Below are 20,742 nucleotides of genomic sequence, written 5' to 3' on the forward strand. Positions count from 1 at the left end.
GACTCTGAGGCACATGCATAGCAGGAAAATGGGAATGAAGGAGATTACAGGCTAATGCTGGAATGACTCAAATTCTCAATTAAGTTAGAGCTGGCCTTTCATAACTATTCTGTCTATCCCTTGCTTTTGAGAAGAAACTCTACATTATAATTGCACTAAATAATAAATCTATTTCTGCTAATAATTTCTGCTAATTCTGATCTCAGGAGAAACAATACTGACTTACTAATCACAGGGAATGTGTTATTATCTTTTTAAACACCCAGCTCTGTGCCACTTGTTCCACAAAGGTCCTCCCCACCATGTACTGAGTTTAAAATATTCTTCTATTTTTTGAACGTCATTAACATATCATCTGCACCTCTCTACCAGTATTCTCTATAGAGAAGTTCCTCTGAGTCAGGATTCACCGCTGGTTCATACTTGTAACTCTCAGAGGACCCACTACAGTGCCTTACACAACAGAGATGGTCAATAAAAATTGTAGAATGAATAATTAAATAAATAAACAGTATGGAAAGACTATAATTAAATACAAACTCCTCTGTTTTCTCCCAGCCCTTTTCAGCTGTTCCTCAGAGGGCTCATTTTATGAGTCTTTAATCATTTTAGTGGCTCTCCAAGTTCTCATGCTTCAGTTATAGGATCTCAGAGACAGCAGAGTTCTTTAAAAAGTCCCAACCCCTACTTAACAAATCACCATTTAGTAAATTCCATTATATCGGATCATTTCTTCTTGAGGTGGCAGCCAATGTTGGTCTCAAAGCATTCAAGCACCTTACTTAGGCAGAGTCTCAAATTCCTCTGAAGAAACAAAGGACAGAGAGGTACAAATACAAGCATAAGAACACTTCTACTCAGTGCTCCCAAATTCCAACTGCACCAGAGATGATCGTGCTTTTGTACACTGTGTGTGTCTGTGTGTGTGTGTGTGTGTGTGAAGGAAGAGAAGGATGTTTAGGACTAATATAACAAAAACCATTAAAAGTATGAATATTACAAAGAAAATAATAAGGCAAAATACCAGCTACAAAAATTCCAGGATTCCTTTAAAAGAAAATAAAAAAGCAAGTCTATTAACCTTTTATTATTATATAATTGAAGGATGGAAAAAAGGTTATGGTCAATAGGTGTATGAAAATCAAGACCATATTTCAGATTAATTGGCAGAACTATTTTTTTTAAGTCCTCTATTTTTTTCCTTCAAACTGGCTCTTGAGCATCAATCAATATTTGGTGGTTGCTTCCAGCAAGTCTTTTGCTTCATTGATTTTGGTTGCTAAGTAAGGAGATCCACCTGAGAAGACAAAGAAAAATGAATGGATTAAAACATACTTCATTATTGACATTTTTAAACATTCTTGATATAGAAAAAAACATTCAATTATAATTCTCATATTTCCCCATTCTTTGATAGATTATTTTATATGCTTAGTAGGAATCAAACAGTGACAAATTAACCTTGGTTAGTGAAGTATTCAGATGTGCAACAATTAAAAACAAACTTCTGAGAAATCAGAGGTATGATCATGTATAATAGGAAAACCACTCAAATATTCACTGGTCAGACATTTACCAATCCTACACCTGACCAGAGAATTTTCTGAACTTAAGTGGATGGTTAGGTAAACAAAAGAAAAAAGTCTTTTCCCATGACTTTTTTTTTTTTCTTAAAAAGCAGTGAATATTCATTACTTTTAAGAAAGAGGTAAATCAATCTAAAGGATATTTTTAAAGTCTTCTCAAGTCTTATCATTCCAGAACAATTAAACGCATGTTAAAAAAGGCAACATCCACTGCCTAAAAATCATATTTGTTAATACAGATGAATGAACTAATACTAATAAGTGAGTGATAATAAAAATATTAAAAGAAATTCTCTTTGTTCTCTGCAATGATCCCATTAGAATACGAGAAGTAGTCTTGGATTCACAGTATCCTAAAATAAAATTAAGTCGGCTCTTTTTCAGAGTTCTTTGTTTCTAATGCAAACAGCAAGAGGAAAATTGAGGTGAATTTCAAATGCAGAATCATTATAAATCATGAGCAGTGCCTATTTGACATACAAAAATACTAACCCCAAACTGTCACATTAAAGCTATTTAAACATCATACTCTAACTTCTAGTCCTGAATACTGTCATTGCTTAATGCATGAGCTAACAATCATATTACAGTTCACCAGTCTTTCTGTGTTTGTTTTTATTTTGTTTTCTCCCCTTAAGTGCAAACCATCTATAGATGTTGTAAAGTCTCTGTAGGCCTTACAAGAAACCAAATTATATCCAGATAGTATAGGTGTAAGTTGTTCTGACTTTATTCAGGCCTTTTATTGATATGATACCACCCACCTTATGAAGGAAAAAGAAAGCAGATCAACAAACATGGGGCTGCATTAGAAAGAGCAATGCTGGCGGAAGCTATATTTAGCTTTTTGCCCTTGAGGATACCACTGACATTTTCATATTAGGATCTGAATTGCTATAAACACTTATAGAATATAACACACAATGTCCTTGAATATATTAAAAGAATCACAAAGATAGTTCATAACCTACTTGGTTATGAAATAAGTTGACTTCATGATTATCTCTGAAAATGACCTTGGAATAGGTAATTTCAATCTTAGTAAGCTGATTACATTTTTAGAGTTATCAAGGAGATGTCAGGAATCTTATGTATCCTCAAAAAATATTAAAACATTAACTGAACTTAAACATAATCTTGAATTGGCTTATATGCATTCTGGATATTTAAATCACTGACCATTATATCCTCATTTAGCAGTTGGGAAAAAAATCAAAGGCACAGAAGATTGAAAGTCTTATTAAACATTATATTTATTGATGGCAGTGTTAGAGACAGTTTATTCAGAATAATGCTGAATTCTCTACCACTCATTCTGTTTAAGATAGAAGGACATAGGTTTTTAATTTATGTGTATGGACTGAATTACATTATTACTGAATCACAACCAGGGTGTCTAGAAATTGAATGTTTAGAAAATATTGTAGCCTTTTGATAAAGTAGTGCCTTTTTGTAAAATCTAATAATATAAATCAGTGCTTAGATTACACACACACACATATAAAACTTCATTTTCTAGTAAATTCATTTTTATTATGTTTTACAAAAGCTTTCAGTTCCACCAGAGATTGAAGGAAAAAACAAAAGACTTCTAACACAAAGAGTCTAAATAGTTCTGATTTATACTATGTTAACTCATCATTTTGGAATTACGTTAGAAATCAATAACAAACACATCTAGGGAACCCTGATTTTCAAAATTAATTAATATACTTCCAAATAATTAATCTATCAAGGAAGAGATCACAAAAGAAATTAGTCAATAGAGAATTACTCAAGAGAGAATCAGGAAAGTCAAAAGTTGGTCTCTGATGCCAATTTGAGTTCTTCTTTTCCTATATGTATCCCTTTAATTTCTTTCGTCTGTCTAATTGTTCTGGCCAGTGTTTCAAGAACTATGTTAAATAGAAGTGGTGAAAGAGGGCATCCCTGTCTTTTTCCAGTTTTTAGAGGGAATGCCTTCAATTTTTCTCCATTTAGAATGATGTTGGCCTGGGGCTTAGCATAGATAGCCTTTATGATGTTGAGATATGTTCCTGCTGGGAATCAACAAAAGTGGTGAAAGATCTATATAATAAAAATTATAGAACCAAAAAGAAGGAAATCAAAGAAGACCTTAGAAGATGGAAAGATCTACCTTACTCTTGGATAGGCAGAATTAATATTACTAAAATGGCCATACTTCCAAAAGCATTATACAGATTTAATGCAATTCCGATCAAAATTCCAATGACATTCCTCATAGAAATAGAAGACCAACGGTACAGAATAGAGGAAACAGAGACTAACCCACAAAATTACAATTATATTAGATACAGGTGCCAAAAACATGCATTGGAGAAAAGATAGCTTCTCTTCAACAAATGGTGCTGGGAAAACTGGAAATCCATAATGCAACAAAATGAAATGAAACCCCTATCTTTCACCATGCACAAAACGCAACTCAAAATGGATCAAGGACTTAGGAATGAAACCAGAGACCCTGCATCTAATACAAGAAAAAATAGACCCTAATCTCCATCATGTGGAATTAGGCCCCAACTTCCTTAATAAGACTCCTTTGGCATAAGAATTAAAATCAAGAATCAATAAATGGGATGGACTCAAACTAAAAACAATCTGTGAGGTGAACAGAGAGCCTACATCTTAGGAGCCAATCTTTACCCCTCACACATCAGATAGAGCACTAATCTCTAGGGTAAATAAGGAACTCAAAAAACTAGACACCAAAAACACAAATCACCCAATCAATAAATGGGCCAAGGACCTGAAGAGATACTTCTCAGAAGATGATGTACAATCAATCAACAAACACATGAAAAAATGTTCATCATCACTAGCAATTAGGGAAATGCAAATCAAAACCACTCTAAGATTTCATCTCACTCCAGTCAGAATGGCAGCTATTATGCATACAAACAGTAAGTGTTGGCGAGAATGTGGGGAAAAAGGTACACTCATACACTGCTTGTGGGACTGTAAATTGTTTTGCAGCCATTACAGAAAGCAGCATGGAGATTTCTTGGAAAATTGGGAATGGAACCACCATGTGACCCAGCTATCCCTCTCCTCACTCTATACCCAAAGGACTTAAAAATAGCATACTACAGGGACACAGCCACATCAGTGTTTATAGCAGCACAATTCACAATAGCTAAATTGTGACACCAACCTAGATGCCCTTCAGTAGATGAATGGATAAAAAAATGTTGCATATATACACAATAGAATATTACTCAGCAATAAAAGAGAATAAAATCATGGCATTTGCAGGTAAATGGATGGAGTTGGAGAAGATAATGCTAAGTGAAGCTAGCCAATCCCGCCACCAAAACAAATGCCTAATGCTTTCTTTGATATAAGGAAGCTGATACATAGCGGGATAGGGAGAGGCAGCATAGGAGGAATAGACGAACTCTAGATAGGGCAGAGGGGTGGGAGGGGAAGGGAGGGGGCATGGGGTAATTAATGATGGTTGAATGTGATGATCATTATTACCCAAAGTACACGTATGAAGACAGAAATTGATGTAAATATACTATGTATACAACCAGAGATATGAAAAATAGAGCTCTGTATATGTAATAAAAATTGTAATGCATTCCACTGTTATATAAATTTTAAAAAAAAGTTTGTCTCTAAAAACAAACAAACAAAAAACTTTTAACTGAAAAATAAGTTACAGGAAAAAGACAACCTATCAAAACAGATACCAGTAGAAATGGAAAATCAAAAACATCATATCTACTTGAGAAATTGAATCTGCAATTGAAAATCTTCCCACAAACAAAATCCCAGCCAGAATTATATTGTTGAACTTTTCAAAAAAAAAAAAAAAGAAGAAGAAAAGGAAAACAAATTTAAACTTTTTTTTTTCCCATATGGCTAGCATATCTTTGAAAACAAGAAAGGAAACCACAGGTGCATATCACTCATGAGCACAGATGCAAAATCAAAATGTTCACTATCAAATCAGACTAAATATCAATGACCAAGTTAGGTTTATATCAGAAATAAAAGCTTGGCTTTAACATTCAAAAATTAATCAATGTAATTCATCTCATTAATAGATAAAAAAGATAAATATCAACTAATCATATCAATAGATGGCAGAAAAACATTTATTTAAATGTTTTATGACATTCAAAACATAACAAAAATTTTTAATGATCTAAAAATAGAAGGAAACTTCTCTGATGTGATAAAAGTTATCAAAAAATATAGCAAACAGCATACTTAGCAGTAAAATGTTGAAAAATTTGGCTCTGAAGTCAGCAAGAAAATATCTATCACTGCTTCTATTTAACATTTATTTTAGAGGTTCTAGCCATTGTAGTAAGTATTCCCTCTCCTCCACTCCAAACTATGTCATTTATGAAGAAACTGTTATTCTTCATTGAGAATGTAAAAAATCCAAGACAATTTTAAAAAATTATAAATTGAGTCAAATTCACAAATGAATTTATTAAGCTGCTGATAGTAAAAAGCCAAGATTGCTATTTCTTAGCAATAATATACAAACAACTCAATTTATAAAAGCATTAAAAAAATCAATACCTAAAAATAAATTTAACAAATTAAGAATATAATTACAACCCAGAAAACTATAAGACTATGCCAAAATAAACTAAAGGTGATCTAAATAAATGGAAGGATATATCTTCTTTAGGGATTGAAAAATTCAATACTGTAAAGGTGTCAGTTCTCCCCAGGTATATATTCATAGCAGTGCTAAATGATACTCCAGATTTGGATGTGAATGTTATGTTGTGTGCACATGTGCGCACTTACAAACTAATAAGACAATTCTTAATTTATGTTAAAAGGCTAACAGCCAAACATTGCCCAAAAGCCCTAATAGAAATTTTGAAGGATTAATACTTTCAGAAAGATGTTGTGTCCACTGAAAACTAAAAAATATTAAAAAAAAATCCTCTCTCAAAAAAAAAACCTATTAAAAAAAGATTGCAGAATATAAGCCCAAAATACAAAAATTTTAATTATATTCCCATAAATTTTCAAGGAACAACCAGAAAATAGAATTAAGAAATTCATCCCATTCACACTGCATAAAAATAGAAATAAATTTAACAAAAGAATTACAAAACTTATACTTTATAAACTACAGAAGTTATAGTTTTCTTTTGCTTGAAATACTTTCTTTATTTTCATATGATATATTCTATTCAGGTCTCTGCTTGAATATTATCTTTTTACAGAGAATTTCTAAGATGGCTCTAAGTAAAACTGCAACTTCATTCCCGCCATCTGCCATTCTCCAGTCACCTTTTCTGCTTTTTTTCTTATATATATATACATATATATATATGTGTGTGTGTGTGTGTATACATACACACACACACACATATTTTAGTTGTAGATGGACACAATACCTTTAATCAATCAATCAATCAATCAATCAATCAATTAATGTGGTGCTGAGAATTGAACCCAGTGCCTCACACAAGCCAGGCAAGCACTATAACACTGAACTATATAACTCCAGCCCTCTACTTTATTTTTCTTTAAGCCACTTATCATCATAACATTGTGGGAAACTTCCTATATAAGTCTTTCCTTCCTAACAAACCACTCCAAATCAATGGCTAAATGATACAATGTTTTTTCATTCCACATTGTGAATTGGCAGGGTGGGTCTTCAAAGCTGGGTCAGGTCAGTTTGGGCTGAATGATCTAGTATGGCCTTACGAGGGTCTTAGCTGGGATGGTAGCCCTTTTATTAGCCCTTTTATTCCTCTGAAAGAAAGGCTGGTCTTCTTCACATGATGGTTTCAAAGTTTTAACAAGGTAAGAGCTGATGCAATGATTCTGAAGGCTTAGGCTCAGTAGTCACACAATGTTATTTCTGCTATACTCTACTGGTCAAAACAAAGTGACAAGGCCAATCTGAAAGGAGCTATGAAGAACTTGTGGCCATTTATAATCTACCAAATTACTTACCTGTTGTCTCTTCCAGTGGAATATAAAATCTGTGAAGGCAAGGTGTTTAGTGATCTTGGTCAATGTCTAGTACATTACCTGGCCTACATTAAGTACTCAAAAATATTTCTTGAATGAAAGAATGATTGCTTACATGATATTTTTTCCAAACTCCTGACAACCTTGTTGGTTTCCTCTGAATACCACATAGTGTATCAGTATTCAAAATCTGGTATCCAGAAATAGACACAAAATGTGTGAGATATAACTGCCCAGCTCAATACAGTTGGGTAAATACATGTTAACTGAATGAACAAATGAAAGACAAGTACAGAAGATTATGGTAATACCTTGACTTTTAATAAAGATACTATATACCTTTTAATGCAGATTGAGAGTACATAAACTTTTTAGCAGCTTTTATATTGTTATTATAGGCTTTGAAATCAACACACACCCATGACTATTTTTTCATGTGAAACTGCCAAATCTCTGTCCTGCATTTATACAATTGATTTTTGAGACCTAAAAGAACATTATGTCTATCCCTGCTAAATTAAAGCTTTTCTAAATCATCAATCTCTCTAGTTGATCATTTCCAATGACACACAAACCACCCCACTCAAAATTATGCAATAAGCTTTTCTATATTTAAAAAATAAAAAGCAAAAGAAAACAAAACAGCATTCCTCCTTTAATCCCTCATCTCCCTCCTTCAATCTACTCCCTTTCTCTACTTCCTCAAAAAACTTCTCAAAAAAGTTGTCTATATAAATTAACTCAACTTCATCCTTTTTGACTTCTCAATCCACTACCAACTGAAACTGTTTTGTTTTTTTAAAGGTCGCTGAAGTCTTCCTGTGTTGTAAATACCATGGACCATCTCCAACCTCATCTAAATGTTTCTGCAGCATTCAGTGTGGCAGATCATTTAGTTTCCTTAAATACATTCCTGTCTTTGCTTCTACTGTGCCAATTTTCCTTACATTTTTTCCTTTTATCTTTGCTTATTTATTACTCCTTTCAAACTTGATCTTTGAAAGTTTGTGTTTCTTACATCTGTGTCCCCTACTTTTCTTCCTCCTTACACATACTTCATTTTCCACAACCTCTTAAGAATAGTTTTAATACCACCTTAAGTTGATGACTCTGAAATTACTAAGTCTAGACCCCATTTCTGCACTGTAGATTCATTTATTCAACTTCCTACTTCCATTTCCACTTGGATTTGCTCCTGACTACTTCATTTAACATGAAGACAGTATTCTTTATTTTTCTCCCAATCCTGTTTACTATCTATCTGCCCTCTCTAAATCATCTCTACTTTAGTAAATTGCTCCACATCAAACCAATCCTTTGATTTGGAAATCAAGGAGAAATATTAAATTTTCTATATCAAATCAACCATCAATAACTGTTGATTCTGTTTCCAAAATACATTTCAAACTTACTTCCTTTTCTACATCCTGAACTAGATCACAAATATTTCTCACTAAAATTGCTGTACTAGCTATCCACCTACATAATCTCCTGTCCAATTCCTTTGTGATATTCCTTCACAAGTAACCTTCTTTACTTCTATTTTTTGAAACAGATGAGATTAATGCCCACACTGAAAACCACCACCAAAAAACTGAACAAATTAAAAACAAAAATAAAACAACCACACACACACACCAAAAAAATCCCATTTATTTATTACTGCTATTAAGAAAAAAAAAAAAAAAAACTAATAAGGAAATTAGGACTTGAGAGTCCAAGGATTTGGGAAGGAGAAAAAACTAGGAGGTAAGAAGACACACTGACATTGCTTTTTCCCTTAGTGTTTTTGCCAATTTTTGGTGTGGGGAAGAGGTTAAAATATAGGCAAGAACCCAAGAAGGCTGCTGTTCAAGGGCAAGGCTTTTTTACAATCTCATGAGTTAGCGAAAACTGTAGACTTAATTGTTTAAGATCCAACTGACAAAGGCAGGCTTGAAAATGGAGCTGACATATGGCTGAGTTTTCCCTCTAAATAGGTACTCAAATCTAAACTTGCACAGGGCAGAAGGCTAAGAAACAAAGGAGAATGTTTCTGAAAAAAGCAAAAAGCTTCTGACAAACCAAGGCAAGTTTCTGGAAGTTTCAAAGTACTAAGTAGACAGTGATTAGAGACTAGAACCTGTCCCAACAAACACCCTAGGACCTCAGTTGGAACTTCCAGAGCAGCAGTTCTCATTTACTAAATATAAGAATTATTTGGAAGGCCTGTAAAATACAAATTGCTGGGCTCCAACCCCAGACCTTCTAATTCAGTAGATCTAGGATGAACCCAGAAGTTTGCATATCTAGTAAGTTCCCAGGGGATGCTAAGGCTAATGGAGGGAACACATCTTGAGAAATATTGACACAATGAAATGAATTAACATTTGGATGATCTATAACTCTAAGTGAAATAATATTCTCTGAATGACTGATCAAGGATGTTACAAAATCACATTTGGGTAAAAAAATTAATTCAAACTGCATGATAGACCAGTAGATTTTAATGTAACCTAAAATGAATTTAAAAATTCACTGGTATTGTTTCAGATTCCACATATAACTTAAGAAACTACCACTTGTTGAGTTCTGGTTTAGTAGGAACAAAAGCTGCCAACTATCTGAAAAGACAAAATACTGTTTCCCTTTCTCAACTACTTACTTGTGTGAAGTCACATATTCTTTATGTTTAAACAAAAGAGAATAAGTGGAAACATAAGAGAATGAGTGGAGAAACTGATATGAGACTCTAAGGTGTTTTCAATTAAGCCAGCTATTAGAGATGTGCAAAAATATAAAACAATGCCATTTGACTCACATTAAAAAATTTTGTGGGACACAGAAATTACCATAAGGATCATGTAATTGATATTAACATAACAAGTTTAATATTTTAATAAATAAATAGACAAATTTAGATTAAGAATAAGAAACTGATGTGATTCTGCAATCTGTGTATGGGGTGAAGGTGGGAGTTCATAACCCACTTGAATCAAAGTGTCGAATATGATATGTCAAGAAATTTGTAATGTTTTGAACAACCCACAATAAAAAAATTAAAAAAAAAAAAAAAGAATAAGAAATAGTTTCTTAAAAGGTAAATTGCTTAAAAGCTGAAGTAACTTCCGTTTGAATACAGAACAAGTTCACATACTATATAGAACCACCAGTTCTAATTGTCATAATGCACACCTAGTTTTCAAAATCCGGGCATCATCTCATTTCATGTTACTGCTCCTTCTGTCTGTTACACTTCCATCACACTAGTTTTTTTCTTCAGATCCCCCCCGCCCCCGCACCCTTTAGCTCCTTTAAGCACACTAAATTCTTTTCTGTCTAGAGCCTCTGCACTTATACTTTCCTAGCACTCTTCACATAGCTGGCTCTTTTGTATTCTGTAGGTCTCTGCAGAGACCACTTCCCTTCCAGTCAACTTACATAAAGGTGCCTCTCTCATATTATTCTACATTTTAGGCCAGTAGACTCAACTGCAGGCATTACAACCTGAAACAGGGCTTCTTGGGTTTTGCTTGCCCCTTCATTACAATGCATGCTCTATGAGGATAGAAATCCAGTTGTCTTATATCAAAATTATATAGTCTTTTTTTTTTAAATATTTATTTTTTGGTTTCCGGTGGACACAACATCTTTGTTTGTATGTGGTGCTGAGGATCGAACCAGGGCCGCACGCATGCCAGGAGAGCGTGCTACCGCTTGAGCCACATCCCCAGCCCAGAATTATATAGTCTTAAGATTTAACAATGTCTGACACATGGTAGATGTTAAAGAACTAATGTTTGAAAAACAAAAATAAAACAGTTTTGGGTTGTTTGATATCAGTAAATTTTTAACATGATCATTTCATGTATTTGTTATCATTTCCAATTGTTTTGTTTACAATTTTTTGTATTCCTCCTTTTTCCTATTTATTTATTTATTTATAGGTTATAAAGATAAACAAGTCATGTACTTTATTTTTAATCTTATTTTTATCAAAGGAAATCAATGTGTGATAAACATAATGAACTCTTTAGCAACAACAAAAAGTAACTAAAATACAAAGCCTTAAATCTAATTAAAATGTTAAAATGAAGGGAGAAAAGATAAGCCCTCTGGAAAAAGAGTAGTACATCTATCAAAAAAGAAAATCAAGCTAATTAGGCACTTTTTCTTAGTGATTCCATGTTGACTTTTGGTGATCACATTCTTCTTTTTCTAAACATTTATAACACATACTTTAAATGTAATATACTATGATAAACTGTATTATATTTTTATCAGGCATTCGTGTGAAACTTAGCTGCTTCTTCAATTCGAGTAATCAAGGAAAAAATCCATTCAAAAACATATTTACTTTGACTTGTTTAATTCCAATATTTAATTTAATTTTGATTCAAGCACTACTAAAGAAGAATGAAAGTACTGAATATTTATTGAAAAGTGTATAAATGGAAAAAGACTGAGAATCTCTACTGTAGGGAGGCAGATTTTATTTAAACATAGAAAACATTTTTCTATTAGGCAGAGCTGCTACCAGTGGAGTAGGCTTGCCTTATAGACTGAGAAGCCCTTTACTAAATCTTAAAAAAAAAAAAAAAGCTAACAGGCCATTTTCCCCGATGATGGAGCACAAAGCCCTGATTCAGGAGGCAGCATTGATTAGATCAGTGTCTCTCAAACCATGGTGAAGAAGTACTTTTCTTTAATTTTCAACCTGTAGCGGACCAACACATGTATCACACATCTGAACATCACAGGTATGTCAAATTATAAAGGTTTCTAAATGTTTTTAACTTATTACACATAGGTAACAAACTGTAGGCTGGCATGAATAGAAAAACTATACTTTGAGTAGCACTAGATTAAACAGCCTGTAAGAAATCTACAGTTTTTCAAATTTACCTGCTTTGTCCTTCCCTCATCAGTTATTAATATTAAATCACTGATTTTTATAACAGCCTCTTTCTTTGACAACGTAAGGAAAGAAGCAATCTAATTTTTTATCTTACTAAGTTGAAACAGCAAAATTATAATTTTTACCAAAACACATCTGAATGCTCATTTAAAACTAGTTGCAAAAAATTTATTTTCAGCCATTTCCCACACTTAATTTTCTGGTGTCACTTTCTTTGTACAACCTGATAATGAAATGTGTAACAAATTATAGTTGATCACACATTCGTAGTTCCAAATTTATTCTACCAGCTGGTAGCAAAACCAACAGAAAATTTATTAACGATGGGGTGAATTAACAGTTTTTTAAATTTCAGAAGCACTGGGTAAAGAATTTAACTACCTGTAACTACTTGTAAGACTTAGTGGTGAGCTGGCCAAACCAAATATGGTGAATAATTATTTAAACGGGGGAAAAATTAAGAGTTGTCCATTCTCATTTTCCCCTCAATACTCCCGGCTTTCTCTAGCCAAGGACAATGACACATTTTTCTTAAAATCTGTTATCTTCTTCCCATTCAAAATAAAACAATCTTTCTCCTCAAAACACACTTTCAGATTTATATCATTCCAACTGCATCATATACATTTAGGGTCCAATATCCCTTAATTCTGTATACTTTATTCTTAGAGCAGAGGCAGAAAAGAATTTACCTCCTAACTGAGCATATGGATGAGATTTAGGAAGTCCATGAAATCTCTGAAGCTCCAATATTGTAAATTTTGGATGAATGGACAATTACACAGAAAAAATATCTATAATGTCAACACATTTTTAGAGGGTACAATAATCTGAAAAGATAAAGAGTGTCTTTCTTAAAACTGTGATCTCAACAGAAACATATAGTACAGGTTCTTCATTAATTGAATAGATATAAAAAATTATTACATTAAATTGTGCAAACAAAAAGGACTTTATAAATAAATTCTTTTTATAAATAAATTCCTTTATTTTATAGGTGATAAAACTCACATTTGGAGAGGTTAAGGGAATGTTCAAGGTCATAATGCTTGCTGGAAGATAGAAACCAGAGACCAATGCTGGCTTCCAGCTTGCAGGTCCATTCACTCACACCCAGCTACCCACATGGGGTCAGACAAGAAGATATTAGTAAGTATGCCATTGTCAAGAATCCCATCTCTAATAAATACACTATCTCAGAAAAAAAAATCAAGTAATTCTTTAAACACCACTGGCTCCTAAGATACATGTTCTCTCAAATACATTTTAGAATTTGCCTCCTTGCTAAGAGGCACAATCAACAACTTGTCAATCAGCTGAAAGACATGAGTGCTTGATCCTATTGCAATCAATCAGAGCCAAGGGCATTCACTTGACCTGCAAGGAACAGAGGATGTTTAGGAGCCAGAAGGCTTCAAGGAGGCACTTAAACACACTTCTTTCTCAATTACTCTGAAACTGCACAATGCAAAGTAAATTAGTTGAGTGGATCTTTCAGTAACTATTGAAGCTGTTTAAAAATTTTAAGCAAACCCTCTTTCCAAAGTTTATACTCTTGTTTATTCACACTAAAGAACAGCAAGTGCAAAAACCAACAGAGATGATGTTCAGTGAAAAGAATTTTTATAGTAAGTAATTAAGTGGAGAAAGCTGAAAAAGAATGCCATATTTTGGTGACAGGATGAATAGGAATCCAAAATTTGTTTTTAATTTTTTTTTTCTAAATAATTACAAAACTGAAAGTCTGTAAATACAAGAAACCCTTCACTCGCACCCCCACCCTTTGACTTCTGAAATACAGTGCAACTTTCTACCATCTGTTATTTTAAAGCAGAAACAGTAATGAACATATGGGCTTTCTCTATCAAGCAGCTGTAGTGTAGTTAAAGTTATAATAATTGTCTTTCTGTAAGATAAGTTTACATTATAAACCTGGCCAGTTAAAAACAAATGGCTCAGCCTCAGAGTATTCCAGAATAAAATTTAAAAATTCAGAATCTTCTATAATATATTCCATTCAGAGATATAGAGGAGATCCTCTAAATCTTGTGCTTTTGTGTGATGTTAAATATCTATAATTCATAGTGCCCAAATCATGTTTTCTCTTTCTTGATCAAAATGGTAAAGTATCAACCAGATTTAGGTACTCATGTGTAAATGCTAGTAAGGAAGGTCTTAAAAGCCAATCATACAAATCCACTACTGGAAGTCACTGAACTCCACACTAAAGGTCTGCTTATTTTATCAACATCATCTCAATACATGTGACACATAAACTTCTAACTCAACTATATGCCATTTGGGATGAATGAGTTTGACTAAACTGAAAGGAATTTGCAGCACATTCTGATCCACAAATTATGACAAATAGAAATCCTACCTACCTTTATCTGGGTGATTCAGAATCATGATTCTCTTGTGAGCCATTCTAATCTTGGCCTTGCCAGCAGAGGGGCTATAAAGGAATTAAAGTGTTTGTAATAAATAATGCCAAATGCAGATTATAAATTAATGATTTATATGAATTTCAGGAAATTAAAAACTAATGAGAATTTCACCATCTTGTGGACAAATACAAAATTACAGCTTTTCACTTAATTACACAAACCAAAATAAATCATTGATTCAATACCACGTGTTTTTCTTTACTCCTTTATGAGGTCAGTCCTTATTCTCAGTTAAAAAAATAAAACACATATTAATTAGAAGGGTCAAAGTATGCAGATTATACTCGTTAAGTTTATTTTTCAGGAAGGCATCATACATTGTATGGAAGATAAGGTATCTGGATTCCACAGCCAAAATACTGAATTTTCTTGGGCAAATTTTTGTGTTCAGTTTGAAAGAAGACTTCTGTAAATAGGCCAAAGGAATATGTTTGTGTTCAGTTTTTCTCATTGAAAAGGCTAGCAACAACATATTCTTCACAAAGCAATTGTATGAATTAAATGAATTCATGCCTACATAGTGCTTAAAATAGTGCCTGGCACGACTATGTCCTCTGTAACAGTGAGCTTTTATTATCTTTCAACAAAGGATCTCAAAACTGCTGATATTTCATAGTTCATTTAGCTTTGTGAGAAACCTGTAGGAAAAACTTGGCTATTAGAGCCAATACTGTAAATAAAGTTAAAGGAGAAAGTCAAACAAACCTCAAATTATTTTAGTAAAACCTAATTTATCCATTATTGAAAATATTTCTCATTAGTACAATTTCTGGGCATGGAAAAAAATCAACACTAACAACGAAATCCTATTATTCCTACTTAATAGCTATACAATCTTATTTAAGCTACTTAACTTTTTCTGGGCCTCAAATGGGGCCAATAATAGCTTACTTAAAGTACAGGATAGTTGTTGTAAAGCTCAAAATAATTTAATTTGTACGGATGAACCACATATGGTGGCTAAAAGCATGTATTTTTAGCGTTATCCAGATCCAAGTTCACAATCCTAATTCCAACTAATCATTAACCATGAAATTCATCTTGCTTACTCAGTATGAGTTATAATTTTATCATATGTAAAATGCACTTAATAAAACTTGCCTTCCAGGATTAAAGATAAATTAGTTAATATAAGTAAAAATATTAGAATAACCTAGCACAGTGTTAAAAAGTAGTTGTATTATGGATATAAAGGATGCTTATAAAATATACATTTCATACTTTTAAAATGCAGTATAAATATTCTAATTTAATATTTCTTTAATGATTCAGTATTTAGTATCAACTTAAAGCAAAAAATCTCAAAGTCTACAGAGGTTGGGTTGCTCTTCTTCTAAATGGAACTAGATGCTGCTTAAGATCTTCAGTCTATTTTGAACAATGCCTCCTCCCCTGGGCTATCAGTTGTGAATCCTTGAGTTTCTAGCTACCTCTAACTTCCCGAGAGTAAACAGCAGATGACCAAGCATGTTAAAATGTGCTATTAATGGCTAAATTTCACATAAAATATTCTTCTATGCATAAAATGAGTAAGCCTTTTCATATAAGGACTTAAGAATATTCCTTTGGGCTGTTTACAGAAGTCTTCTGGGGGACAGTTTCAAACTTACCTTTGGGCTTCTTGGTATGTCCCAGGGAGACAATCAGATACTGTTTGATTACAAAGAATACAGAATTTTGAGAAAGTAACCATTAGACATTGTACCATAGCTATGAACTGCTAAGGAGCCTGCCCATTCAGCTCTGACTGTGGGGAGCTTGAGGGCCTGGAGAAACCCTTCTGGAGATGGTTTCAGAGAACTGTGTCTGCCTTATTGCACAGCAAAAATAGCTTTTATAGTAGGTATGTGCCAATTTACATATAACAGTCATGATAGGCCAGAGGTGATACACAACATATCATATTAAGGGAGTCCAGACACCAAGAGTTCAGAAACTGCCACGTGGGCTGACCTTGTACCAACAGGGGAATAACTTCTTGTCAAAGGATCAAGGACATGGTGCTTGCCATGTTCTGACAGCACTTTGTCCCAAAACATAGTGTTCTATGTTAGGATTTCCTGCTGTACAATGAGCAAGATAAGCATTCCTCCATGAGGGTCCTAGATCAGGCCCTGCAACAATGAACACTATATATTGTTTAACTGACAATTATTAAGAAACAAAAAACATTCCAGGCATGGGATATGGTGGCACATGCCTGTAATCCCAACGACTTGAGAGGCTGAAGCAGGAGGATTGCAAAATTTGAGATTAGCCTCAGCAATTTAGCAAGGCCCTAAACAATTTGATGAGACACTGTCTCAAAATAAGAAATAAAAAGGGCTGGGGATATAACTCAGTGTATGGTGCCCCTGGGTTCAATGGGTGGAGGGGGTGCAGAGAGAGGGGAAGTGGGAGGAGGGAGAGGTGGAAGGGGAGAAGGTAGGGAGAGAAGAAGTAAAAAACACATCATTCTGAAAAATTCCACTATAATTTAGTTTCCTGTGGCTAATTTACATTTACATTCCCTTTTTTTGGTGCTCCCTAGCACTTTCTTCCTTTATTAGATGTTTTCTAGATCTGCATATATTAGACATGTCTCCTTAGGTAGATTCTAAATTACTTAAAGGAAATAGCTCTGATTTGTCTCTTAAAATAGTATCTAGGATTACATATGCAATGGGTGCTTAGTGTATTTTATAACCTCCCCCCAAAATAAAATGTAAAAAGGAAAATTTCTTGAAGGAATAAAAGCTCTATATTAGTAAGCTCACATTATAAAAGCCTATTGTATTACAAAAAAATAAAGTTAACAAGGAGAGTTTTAAAAATCTATCTTATAAAGCTAATCACTAGATAATGAAGACATAAATTTGGTACAAACCAAATTTCTATTGTACATTTTTTTTGAGGCTATACAGAATGTCACTTCTCACTCTGGGCATTGTTTTAATTGGATACATAAAACAAAGTCTGAAAATCCATCAAGATTATCCTTGAAAATCAATTACTTTGCCTATAAAATAACAGTACACATGGTTTTGTACATAAAACTTCATAAAGGCTGGGCGTATGCCTGTAATCCCAGCTATGTGGGAAGTTGAGACAGGAGATTCACAAGTTCAAGGCTCACCTTGGCAATTTAGCAAAACCCTTTCACAAAATAAAAAATGAAAAGGGTTGGGGATGTAGTTCAGTACAGAACCTTCCTAGAAGTCATAAGGCCCTGGGTTCCATCTCTACTATTGCAAAACAAACAAAAAAACCTCCATAAAGTATTTATATACATTGAGATGTCAATCACCAAACTAGATTAAAGTAAAAAATACTGGAAAGGAAAATTCATCTGCACAAGTATGGCAATTCAAAACATTCTGTCTTTAAGATAATAATTATCAGACTCCTAGTGGTGAGCTTTGAGGGTGAGGAAAATATTCTCATTTGCCTACAGGGCTTATTCCCTTTGTTATTGCTATCTTAAATCTCTGGGACCTTACTACATTTTAATACATGTTTTTGTGGTTGTAATGATTAAAGATGGAAAAATTCTAGATTTGAAACAGTATAAAAATTAAATATAGTTGTGATATACCTCTGGTATATAATTTCACCATGAAATTGAAAATGTAATTTTCAATATCATGCTACTTAGATCAGGGATTTCAAACTATGCTCCCTGGAATACATTTGGCTGATAGTGGGGAGGGGGGCAGTGTCAAACTGACTGGTTGTTTTTCAACCTTGTGGCAAATAAAGCAGTTCTGGTGCCATCTTTTTAAAAAAACAAAAACAAACAAAAAAAAAACATTGGGATTTTAAACATTTAGGGCTTTTGGGGGGGGCAGTGGTGGAACTGGCGATTGAACTCAGGGGCCTTGCTTAATATTATTCAGAATGGCTGAATAATTTTATTTTTTATTTTGTGATAGGATCTCTCTAAGTTGCCGAGGCTGGCCTCAAACTTGCAATCTTCTTGTCGCATACTTCAGAGTCACTTGGATTATAGGCATGAGTGCACCTGACTTAACAATTAAACAGTCTTACAGATGTTTTTAGAAAGTTTGAAAATCACAGATGTGTATAATTTCAAATAATACCAAGTATAATAATAGTTTTCTGGGAAGCCCGGTAAAATATTTTAGGTTTTTTGTTGCAGATAAGAGTTGTAGTACAAAAAACTATTCTTCTGCAAAGAAAAACAAAGCGAGAACTCAAACACACATTTTACAAAGAATCACAATTAAATGTAATAGGTAAGAATGTACAAAATCTTTCAGTAGCACACAATACTTTTCTTTAATAGCGCACTGACAGATCGGCTCCATTTTGCCTTTATCTATTTGTTACATAGTCTATATAGTTTAGAGTTAATGACCATAAAAAAACAAAACCACATCAACATATTCACATCTTGAAGTACCTTGTCATAATCAACACTGCCTTGAAGGAAAGACAGAGTCAGTGGAAAGCACATAAGTCGGCATGAACATACTTAATATACAGAGATAAGAAAAATTGTGCTCTATATGTGTAATAAGAATTGTAATGTATTCCACTATTGTGGTGTATTTAAATAATAATAATAATAAAATAAAAAAGGAAGAATTTTAAAATAAGCAATAAACAATGTGGCATTAATTATATCATAAAAAAAGAAAAAAGAAAGCAGATAAGTCTCATCTTTTCATTTAATGTGTTAAAGACAAATATTTAGCATCTGCATTCATGATAGAGATAAGAAGAGAGGGGTCAACATTTACTCAGTATCTGATAATTGCAAGATATCATTGTATCATTCTTATTCTTATTAATCAGAATAAAATATTAATTCCAATTCAAAAATTAAGAAAATGAAGTACAGAAAAGCTAAAACTAATTTTATATATATTAATAATTTACTCTTTACAGAAAATCTATGCAGTAGAAACTAATCTATTTTACAGATGAATAAACTGAGGTCATGAATTTAGGTGGTAAAACTGACACCCAGATCCACCTGATACTAGAGTCTGTGCTCTGAATCACTGATTTATCCTTGTGAATTTTATATAGCTTTCAGTTCAATAGAATAAAACTTTATAATCACACATTTTAAGCAAATTCAATAATACAAGCAACTACTATAAATATGAGATTCCTTGGATAACATTAAATTATTACCCTTAAAAAACTTTATGCTTGGATTTATAATGTGTTTTTCAATCACATCTCAAGACTAGGAATGGGATGTTATGAGAGTCCAAAAAGTTTAAGAAAAATAACAATGCCATTCTGAAAAATATAAAGCAAGGAATAGTCAGGGATATAATCTAACTTTCTAATCTGCCTCCCCTGGTCAGTATTATTCCTTATTTTTAATCCTCTGACAAGAAAATTCTCATCTCTTAGACTTAAAAAAAGCAACAAGTTAAACTGAGGACACCATCACCCCCTTTTTGTTTTTTTGCCAGTTCATAAAATATAACATGTTTTGGTTTGAAAACTGTACTGATTTACAAAAGATTAAATTTTTTTTGTTAATATGACTTTAATCATCGGTTCTACTTAATCATATTGATTAAATCACAAGATTTTTTTTGTAGATTATATAATCAACTTCCACAAAAACTTTAGAGTGGGCTCTAATGGAATACAAGGAAGACAAATGAATACAGTTGCTTGTAAATTTATGTGAGGGAAAATATTTTTAACATTAAATCATAATCATACAGCAATCACACAAATCAATAACTTTCTCCTATACTAAAATTAGACATTAAATGGACACTAAGGTGAAACAAGTGCAACAAAATATGCAAGATGTCAAACTGCAGAAGTACAAAAAGAATTGTGAGGGTTGAGCTGTAGCTCA

At 33.1% G+C, this 20,742-nt stretch overlaps 1 protein-coding gene across 1 annotated transcript in view; it reads right to left on the reverse strand.

The window, feature by feature from the left end:
* Positions 1–1,071: 1,071 nt before the first annotated feature.
* Positions 1,072–20,742, reverse strand: part of Dnajc15 (DnaJ heat shock protein family (Hsp40) member C15) — a 67,829-nt gene continuing 48,158 nt past the window's right edge. Inside the window, exons 4-5 of the mRNA XM_048800561.1 lie at positions 14,847–14,917; positions 1,072–1,297 (exon numbers count right to left, since the gene is read on the reverse strand). Of these exons, the coding sequence (XP_048656518.1) occupies positions 1,227–1,297; positions 14,847–14,917 (142 nt within the window). The 3' untranslated portion in view covers positions 1,072–1,226. The remainder of the gene's footprint in view (positions 1,298–14,846; positions 14,918–20,742) is intronic.

The sequence above is a fragment of the Marmota marmota genome, unplaced genomic scaffold, assembly GCF_001458135.2.
Source record: "Marmota marmota marmota unplaced genomic scaffold, marMar, whole genome shotgun sequence".
NCBI classification, from domain to species: domain Eukaryota; kingdom Metazoa; phylum Chordata; class Mammalia; order Rodentia; family Sciuridae; genus Marmota; species Marmota marmota.